The following is a 10,126-nucleotide window of genomic DNA, read 5'->3' as shown; positions in this document are numbered from 1 at the left end:
CGCGCTTTGCGACTTGAAATTCTTTGATGATGATGGCTAACAAAACTAGGGGAAAGAGGTGGCGGGGTCGTTACGGAGTACGGACTGTACCCCGGCACTGGCTACTGGCACGGCACGGCAACGGACCCGAAATCTTTCTTCGATCCAGCTGTGAACGGTGCGGTGTCCACTCCCTCCGGCGCCGCCTCCCTCCGGATCCACCGCTCTCTGGTTTCCACACGCGGTCGCCCGCCTCCTCGCCTCCACAAGCCTACGCCGCCGCCCTCGCCTCTTTGCCGTCGCCCCGCTCGCCTGCTCCGCCACCGGCCCGACCAGCCTCGCTTCCTCCCTCTGCCTCTCCCTCCCAACTCCCGCCGCCGAAGCGCGCAGCTCCGCCAGCCCCGACGCGGCTCTGCCGGCTGCCGCGCCATCCCTCCGCCGGCTCCCACGCGCACCTCCTCGACTGCGCGAAGCCTCCGCGCCGCCGCCGCCAGGGCCGCCTCCTCCGCGACCGCGCGCCGCCCCTCTCCACCTCCTCTGCGGCCGCGCCACCTCCTCTCTGCTACATCGACCAACAGCTCAGGAAGCAACGAGCGTTCCAGCGGTATGACATGATCCCACAGAACGCTTTGAGGTACGCAGCAACAGCGACGCCCCCGCCTCGGCCCTCCCCCATTTATCCCTCTGACCCTCTCCATCCTCCACACAGAGTAGCAGAGGAAGGAGGAACGAGGAAGGGTTTATAGTTTGGATTATATGATTGGATGATCGGATGGTTAGTAGTTTGGATTGGAAGATTGGATCACATCGCGTAGTCCACCTCTCCTCTCCAGTTTCCACGAGAAAAAAAGTACTGGCATATTAATTTCAGATTTTTAGTACCACTTATGTCATTAACATTAGCAATGGTAAATTCCTCTTATTTTGTTAACGTATCTCTCAACATGCTTATTTATATTTATTTGCTGCAGAACATATTAAATCTTTGCTTAATTTTGAATTGTTCGCTGTAAATTAGAACTTATATGTGCATATACATGTAGTCATGTATCAAATCCGCCGTTCAGTCATTCAGTGCTCTGTTCAAGTGTAAGTGTTCAGTACCAATTTTTAATCATGTTCAGTATTACTACATCGTGGTTCATGATGTTCACTTGGAAAATGTTGACCTTTTTTTTTGTTCTTTGATAGGTGGATCCTCTTTCCCACCAAGTCAAGGTTTGTGAATTCGGGAGTGCTAGAATCTTGGTATGTACATGCTCTATAATAACATCAAGAAATATAATATTTTAATTTCAATACATATTTATAGAATTGAAACTGATAACATAGTAAATAAATGGTCATGCTGCAGATCTTCCACAAGAGAATGTCTCCAGAAGCAATGGATAGGCTTCTAGAAAAAGATAAAGTGCCAAACCCATGCTATAGAGTATAGACTGAGGTACTGATTTTCCTTATCTGATGAACCATCTGCTTGGTGCTGTGACGATCTCTAGGATATGCGACTTGTTAAAATGATTTTGATTGCTTCGTTGGTTACATTAGTTCTACTATTACCATGCATTAATGGCCTTCCTGACTATCATTTGGTTATCTCATGTTTCTGAGAATAAAAGATAACCATTGCTGTAAAGTACTAACGTTGTTGTGCGCTTAATCTGCATTTGTATTTGTTTGCCTTATTACACTTGCTTGCCTTTATCTTGTGTTTTCTATGTATAAGTGTGCAATTTTGGCATTTTTGTTTATCTGTTACTGTTGTTCTCTACCTACCCACGTTAGATAAATGATTCACACGGCACTGTACAGGATTCAACACTGGCATGATTCTAATTGAACTTTACCTATTACTAGCATCCTAAGTGATCCCTTCATTTGTTTGTTTCAGTTTCAACATTGGAAGGCTCAACTAAATATACCAGTTCCGGATACACACTACAGGACAAAGGTGCACAGCACCCGATAGCGCGCTGCCTTTTTTAGTGTAGAACTAGAAAACCAACGCACAACACAAACCAGAGAGTTCTCCATGGACGTCGGTGGCGGCGCCACCGGCACACGCTGCCGAGACCCCACCGCTGACCCCTCGTCCCAGTTCTTCGTTGACGCTGGCCATCCATACGCAGTCGCTGCAGCCACTGCGCTCACCTCCCACCGCACCAAGTCCAAGTGGTCCCACCTCTCTTCGGTCCCCGTCCCCTCCCCCTTCCTGGCCTCCGCCGCCGCCGGCGTGCTCCTCCTCCTCCGCCACCGACCGCACACCGCGCTCCGCTTCCATGCCTTCGCCATCCGCCGCCTCCTTCCCTCCCGCTCCCCTCCCCCTCTCGTCTTCTCTGCCGCCGCAGCCCACGTCGCGGCGGCCTCCCGCCTTCGGGGCCCTGCCCTCTCCATCCTTGCCTCTGCCTCCCGCCACTGCTCACCGGCCCAGATCTTCAATGCCCTCGCTGCCACCTACCGCTGCTTTGCCTCCGCCCCATTCATCTTCGACCTCCTCCTCCTCGCCTACCTTCGCTCCCGCCGCGACGTCCTCGCTGCGGCCTCCGTCGCCCGCCGCATCCTCGCTGCCGGCGCACGGCCGCTCCCCTCCACTGCGGCAGCTCTTCTTCGTTCACTCCCTTCCGCCACCGCGGCCCTCGACATGTATCATCAAATCTACACGCATCCAAGTCCACGGAGCAATCACCTCCTCCTGCCGACTGTTCACACCTTCAATTCCCTCCTCCTTGCTTTCCACCGCGAAGGCAAGTGTGATGAATTCAAGATTGTGCTCCAGGAAATGGACAAATATTCCTGCAAGCACAACGTGTGCACCTACAGCATCAGGATGTCTGGGTACTGCAATGGCGGGCATGTGGATAAGGCGCGAACACTATGGGATGAGATGATTCAGGAAGGGATCCAGCCTGATATAACTGCGTACAACACAATGATTAGTGGGTATTGCCATTCTGGGGAGGTAGGGGTGGCAGAGGAGATGTTTAAAAATATGTTGATGGGTGGGATTGATTCAAGTGCCACGACGTTCGAATGGTTGGTCAGAGGGCATTGTATGGCACGGGATGTCGAGGCAGCAATGCTTGTGCGTGCAGACATGAAAAGGAAGGGGTTTGGGTTGGCGCCAGAGGTTGTTGAGGAATTGCTGGATGGATTATGTCAAAATGGGAGGGTTGAGGATGGCTTGAGTGTTTTGCGAGAGGAGATGAAGAGGGAAGAATTTGTGCCAACCCGGAGGAGTTACGAGGTGTTGATTATGGGGTTTTGTGATGGAGGGAAGGTGGAGGTGGCAATCAGACTCCAAGCAGAGATGGCTGGAAAAGGATTCACTGCTGGCAGCGAGGTGTACTATGCATTTATTAGTGCTTATGAGAAGTCTGAAAATTATGAGATGGTCGAGAAGTTGAGGAAGGAAATGTCGGCGATGGGCACTTAGAGCATGTCTAGCAGCTCACCAATAATTCATCCCTAATAAAATGGTATTGGTGGTCACCAATAGTGCTTTTTTTGGAATATTGGGGAGACTCTATAGTAGATTACCAATAATCTTTCCCAATACATGGGACCCACATGTCAGAATAGAGGATGTGGGAGGAAGAAGATGACGACAGTTGTTGTGGTCCCAACACCTATAGAGGGAGATGCAACTCCCCTTTTATTTGAGGGGAGATGGGAGATTTGTTTTGGTGACCACCAAAAAAAGGGAGAGCTATTGGGGAGCTGTTGGAGCAATGGAATTGCCTCATCTCCCCCAATATGACAGTTTTATGGGGATGAGGGATGGTATTGGAGAGCTACTGGATGCTCTATCGGATCTGATATTTGGCTTGGATATTGCACAGTGATGCATGGATATCAACCTCACCTAATTGCAGTTGAGAACTATGGTAAATCACTTATCTTTACATCACTCCTCTTCCTTTGATTAAGTTGCTTAGTTTTAAAACCAGCCATTTGTTCTCTCTTGAATCTGTTTCTTCTTGTAGTTTGTTATTTGTTCTGCATGGCATGTTATAACCATTTATTTCAGAAAATTTTGATGTCTAGTATTGAAACTTGAAACTTCAAATAATCCAAAATTGGTGCTAACTTGTTCTCTAGGTGAGAGGTGTGTAAAGCTTGTTTGCTTCAAACCGATGGTAACAACTGGTATGGAAACATCATGTTAGAGCAGGCATTAGTTCCATATTCCACTCAGTCACATTCATCTAAATGTAAGCGTCTATTGTAGTTATGTAGTTGGCATGAATATTTATACCTGTAAATTATGATTCATAGATGATGAACAATCACTTAAACAATATAAGTCTGGTGCCAAATGCTATTTCAGATGATACCTAAATGTTACAGCACATAGTTTTGATACATGCAGGGTATCCTTAGAAAAGCAAGTAAATTATGTAATAGTTGAAAGATAATTCTCAATATCATATGTCAGATGTTCTTTCTGGTTCACTTCTCTATCTGGTTCACAATTCATTCCAGAGTGGTGCAACAAATTCTGAATTGGTTGAAGGAGTTCTCTCCTAGCACTATCCTGGAGACGGATGTTGGAGAAATATGACTGCTGGATCTGCAATAGGATAATGTCTTTTAGTCGATCCCTTTTGTGCTTGTTTGGTGAACTTGTGTCCCCAATCTGTTGAACTCTGTAAACATTTGCTTTCCATAAAAGCAGAGATATTCTCCTTAAAAACTCAGTCCAGAATGGTGATATATGAATGATCCCTGAGAGTTTATAAGGTACAACCGTACAAGTCCAGGTGCTAGAGACTTCTCAATTTGCTGGAAAATGCTGTAGTATTTTGTGTTGACTTGCTGTTTGATATATGCTCAGTACCTCACTGTAAAATGTGGTTCTCTTGTTTGCCTCTTAACAAAATCCTGAGAAATGACATGAGAACAAATTGAGAATTAGTAGATCAGTACTTAACTGCAAAACTTTTGTAGTTGGAATTAATTTCCAGTCTCTAGCAAAGTAGCAATAGCTGAGAGAGCTAAACTTGAGCTATTGTGTAATCGAAAATGGAGGCACCATTGCAGCCAAACTTATGAACTAACCTCTGATCAGCATATCCCACTAAGCCATTGGCATAGTGGTAGAATAAGTGCAATCACGTGTGCCTCGTATTATGTCAAAGATAAACGTCTCTAGTGATAAGGTCCGAACGTGTGGCTTTATGTGGTGGTCCGCACACCATGTTCCTGATGTTTAACAGAAATCTTGTAGTGCTGGCTAATGTTGTTCTTAATGCTGGCTAATGTTGTTCCAGCGATTTCATCAAATGGGTTCGCAGGTCAACGGGCTTTGCATCTTCGATGGTTGTGTGTTGTGCGCACTCCAAGCGTGACTTTGTTGCTCTATACACTTTAACTGTCAGCGCAGCAGAGGGTATTGTATGTCAGAGCCATTCCTGGTTTGCTAGGAGAGTGAGTCCTTATCTTGATCCTAGTTGCACCAAAGCAGTGGTTGCCTATAATTGCACCTACTTCTCTGACCACTCTGTAGTTTCAAAGGGCGAGATGATGTGGGAGAGATTCAAGCAGTGGTTGCAGCTGCATGAAAGTTTCAAAGGGCGAGGGATGCATGCAAAAGTGGAGGGCAGGTATGGCTGATCTCCGTCACACAAACGAGTGATGTATGACAAGGATTATCCTTTAGTCGGAGTGTCTGACGCTCTGAATTTGGTAACTGCACTAACAAGGCCCACTTTTGATCATTTTCCACTCGGTGTATTGGCGATATGTAAGCTTGCACTCTGCTGTCGATGAAGCTCACAGAAACCACGACCATCCATTGTCTCTGCGAACGCAATCCAATTGTTTACGCCTTACCAAAATACAGTTGTAGCATAAGTAGGCATTATGGGCATGTTTGGTTCGTTACCCCAATTGCCACACTTTGCCTAACTTTTCTGCCTAAGGTTAGTTATTCAATTCGAACGACTAACCTTAGGCAAAGTGGGACACAGTTAGCCACAAACCAAACAAGCCCTATGTGCAACTATGGCTGGATCGATTCTTTTTTTTTCTTCATGTAACCGTTTTGGTGGCCAGCAGCTTAGCTGTATCTGTGTAACGCAATTGATTTCTCCCAACTCATTGAGCTGCAGTGTAGTACCACAAGGGTGTTGGACATAGTAGTGTACATTCAATCGTGCTGAGCTGCTGACTTCCTACCTGCAGATTTTGTGATTTTTCCTTGTTTTTTTTAATCCAAGTCAGTTACACGTCAAGGAATTACGACGATCCATTAACTAGCAGTTGTGTGTTGGAACTTTGGATACTAACAACTAGTATTCACATAAATATGCAGACTAATAGGTGAACTAATTTTTAGTCCGTGCCCTAAATTACACGCACCAGGTGAGTCAACCAATGTGAAAATTAGGTGTCCAAGAACATATCTGGTGAATCAACCAAATTGAACAGCAGGTCACAGGTGTCTATGAATCTATTAGGTGAATCAGCAAATTTGAGCAATGGGGGTCCATGAATCTGTTTTTAGTCAGAGATTCAAATACCACACCACGAAACTAGTCGGCTAAAACTTTAGCTGATTAGTTGTTTTTGATTTAAAGTACTCCTTCCGTTCTAAAAAAATATAGTTTTTTCTAGCTCTTTTTTTTCGTTCACATTTATTTATGTGTACGACCAGATTAATCCGACCGATGTACGACCAGCAAAAATCTACCATTGATTGAATGTGATCTTAACCATCGAGTAGTCTATGGAGCCGAGTCGTATATGAATCGTACGTTTCGGTCGTATGTATAGCATCGCTCTATATTTAATCTGAAATAAATTATATTTGGGAACGGAGGGGTAGCAACTAGTCCTAGACAATCAAATATGCCGTAGATTTTGGTGGTGGATTGTTAGTCATCGGTCATTAAATGTAATCTCGTGTTGAGTGTGCGGTGACAAGCTAAAGTACCACTCTCTCAGTTTCAAAACATAGTTATTTCTAGCGTTCTTTTCTATGTACATATTTATTCATTTATTCGAATGATAATGAATATATTCATACATACAAACTATATTTATATATTAATTAATTAATGTTTGTTTCTTCTAAATCGAATTATATTTTGGTTAGGAGGAAGTATGTTTGGGTGAAACCACGATAATCAAGAATAAGACATAAGAGAGGTCCTATCGCTAGAAACAACATTAATTTATCTAGACACCACATCAAAAATATGATCCCATTGAATTGATTTTATAAAATATTGTTGGAAGCCCAAAAAGGCCTTGCGGACGGTCCAGCCCTGAGGCCGGACGGTCCGCGGTCCGGACTGTCCGCGGTGGCGGCGCAGACGGTCCGCGCGTGCGTAGAGACAGTTACGATTCCTAGTTTCTCGCGAGATTTGTTACCTAAAACCGTGGAATTAACTCGGAAACCGGTTCGAAGCGGATCCAGACATCCTCCTTTATATAGATGAAGGGCTACGGTCGATTGAGCCCCCATCAATCGAACCTTCAATCAATACAATTTACATTTATCCTTAGGAGTAGTTCTGGCCTAGTTCTAGTTTAGCCTCTCAATCCCCAAATTCTCCGCTTCTCTTCGACTCTACGTCGATTAGAGGAGTCTAGGTCGGTCTGCCCGAGCCTAGACAACTCCTAGGATCTCTCCTCCCCGACGGGGTCCCTCCCGGGAGCGAGATCCAGGCGCCGCCGGCGATCTTCTGCTGCCCCTGCGCACGCGCGGACCGTCCGGCCGTCAGGCAGGGAACCCTAGCCCTGCGCCAGGTCACGGACCGTTCGGCCCCTGGCTGCGGACCGTCCGTGCCTGTGCAGAGAGCACCGCCGCCGGTTCTTGTTGGGTGTTTGGCGCCCGAAAAAGGTGTCAATATACTTTTGGCGACTCCGCGGGGGACTAGGTGTCTAGACCTGCTAAAAATCGGCCCATAGATGGCCGGTTCTAAGGATCACACCAAGATCTCCACCACCAACATCATCAAACCGGCCATGGAGGCGCTCCCGGCTTGATAGTCGCCTAGAGGGGGGGTGAATAGGGCGAAACTGAAATTTACAAAATTAATCACAACTACAAGCCGGGTTAGTGTTAGAAATATGATCGAGTGCGCGAGAGAGGGTGGAAAACAAATCGTAAGCAAATAAGAAGTGTGACACACGGATTTGTTTTACCGAGGTTCGGTTCTCGCAAACCTACTCCCCGTTGAGGAGGCCACAAAGGCCGGGTCTTTTTCAACCCTTTCCCTCTCTCAAACGGTCCCTCGGACCGAGTGAGCTTTCTCTTCTCAATCAAACGGGAACAAACTTCCCCGCAAGGACCACCACACAATTGGTGTCTCTTGCCTTGGTACGATTGAGTTGATCGCAAGAAAGATTGAAAGAAAGCACGATTGCAAAAGCCAAGCGACAAGAGCGACAAATAACACACGGATCACTTTCTCTCTCAAGTCACTAATCACTAATGATCTCTTTTCTCAATTGTGAAACTTGGAGAGATGGAGGCTTTGAATGTGTCTTGGAATGGATTGCTAGCTCTTGTATTGAATGTTGAAGGTTGGAATGCTTGGGTTAAGTGAATGGAGGTGGTTGGGGTTGTATTTATAGCCACCAACCACTTCCTAGCCGTTGCTCTATTCTGTCGACCGCGGACGGTCCGCCTGCCTGGCCCGGACGGTCCGCGCCTGTAGATCAACGGCTGAAAACGCAACGGTTAGCAGTAACGGCTATATCAACGGCTATATTGCATTTAATGCGTCGTCAGATGTCAGATAAAGCCAGTCGCGGACGGTCCGGTCGTGCACCCCGGACGGTCCGGTCGTGCACCCCGGACGGTCCGGTCGTGCACCCCGGACGGTCCGCGAGGACGCTATAATTCATTTTTCCGAACCCGTCACCTTCGGGTTTTCGGTTCCTCACCTACCGGACGGTCCGCGCCTGAGGCCGGACGGTCCGCGCAAGGTCTCGGACGGTCCTTTCTTTTCCTCCGGACGGTCCGTAGTGCAGACTTGGATTTTTGCATTGGTTCTGTCTGAGGGTCATCCTGGTGTTGCGGACGGTCCGCCGCAAGGTCCCGGACGGTCCGCGCTTGGTCTGTTTTTCCAAAAAGCTTCTCCTGTCCGGAATAATCTACGGTATTTCGGACAGTCGATTTAGTATAGTTGTAGATGAACCTTTGGCACCTGTAGAACATATAATCTAGAGCAAACTGGTTAGTCCAATTATTTGTGTTGGGCAATTCAACCACCAAAATTATTTAGGAACTAGGTGTAAGCCTAATTCCCTTTCATGACTGATGACCAAAGACCCTTTGAAGACCTTGTAATGCGCGATGAGAAGGAGGTGATGCGGCAATTGAACGAACAACGCGACAAGGAAGAGGCGGAACTGCTGCATAAACTCTCCGAACGGCGCAAGGAGGCGGCGAAAAAGTACTTGTCACACTTCACGGTGGATCGCCACCAGAAGATCATCCGTCAAGGGGACATCGATATGGAATCTCTCCTACCTCCACTTCAGGGTCCCGCTGTAAGTACTCCAGATCTATCTCTTACGACTTTCATGGATCAACGAGGAGATCAGTTAAAGCAATATGTAGGTGAATCTATTAAAATGCATCTACGTGAATACGAGAAATCAGCTGCTCCTAGCTTTCCATCGCGAGAGTCTAATACAGAGCCACCCGCATCAAACACATCGGCTATAAACGGGTCACCCTTGACCCAGCCATCATATGGTATGCCGATGCACGCTTTCGTGTCACCATCACAGCCGCAACCACTAGGCACGCGACAAGTACTGGACGTGGCCGGACCGTCCGAGCATCATCTCAAACAGTCCGGTTATACCGCGGACCGTCCGGCGTATTTTGCCGGACCGTCCGACCCGATGCAGGCCCGCACACAAAATGCTCAGGTCGCACCGTACATGGCCGGACCATCAGGGTACAACCCCGAACAATTCAGCCCCATCACGGACCGTCCGGTGCATCATGCTGGACCATCCGGATATGTTGCGGACCGTCCGCCATCTTACGTCGGACCGTCCGGATATGGCATGAACCAGTCGACGTATTATGCCGGACCATCTGACTCTACACGAGTCCACGCGCAGACTGCCCAAGTCGCACCATATATGACCGATTGATCCGGGTACAGCCCTGGACCATTCG

At 47.4% G+C, this 10,126-nt stretch overlaps 1 protein-coding gene across 20 annotated transcripts; it reads left to right on the top strand.

The window, feature by feature from the left end:
* Positions 1-52: 52 nt before the first annotated feature.
* On the top strand, positions 53-4,828 carry LOC118471908 (pentatricopeptide repeat-containing protein At2g15980-like). Of its 20 annotated transcripts, XM_035961085.1 has the most exons (8): positions 94-613; positions 689-829; positions 951-1,068; positions 1,171-1,227; positions 1,334-1,423; positions 1,871-3,863; positions 4,078-4,190; positions 4,462-4,828. In XM_035961085.1, exon 6 carries the CDS (start codon positions 2,012-2,014, stop codon positions 3,410-3,412), a length of 1,401 nt encoding a protein of 466 aa, XP_035816978.1. In that variant the 5' UTR covers positions 94-613; positions 689-829; positions 951-1,068; positions 1,171-1,227; positions 1,334-1,423; positions 1,871-2,011; the 3' UTR covers positions 3,413-3,863; positions 4,078-4,190; positions 4,462-4,828. The 20 variants fall into 20 exon arrangements, 19 of the variants coding, with proteins under 19 accessions (XP_035816977.1, XP_035816975.1, XP_035816971.1 ...); XM_035961084.1 differs by lacking the exon at positions 951-1,068 and having other exon boundaries at positions 53-613; positions 4,078-4,125; XM_035961082.1 differs by lacking the exon at positions 951-1,068 and having other exon boundaries at positions 53-613.
* The last annotated feature ends 5,298 nt before the right edge of the window (positions 4,829-10,126 follow it).

Source organism: Zea mays, chromosome 7 (genome assembly GCF_902167145.1).
Source record: "Zea mays cultivar B73 chromosome 7, Zm-B73-REFERENCE-NAM-5.0, whole genome shotgun sequence".
In the NCBI taxonomy this organism is placed as follows: Eukaryota; Viridiplantae; Streptophyta; class Magnoliopsida; order Poales; family Poaceae; genus Zea; species Zea mays.
Note: the sequence above shows the minus strand (reverse complement) of the source record. Positions and strands in the feature narration are given on the sequence as shown.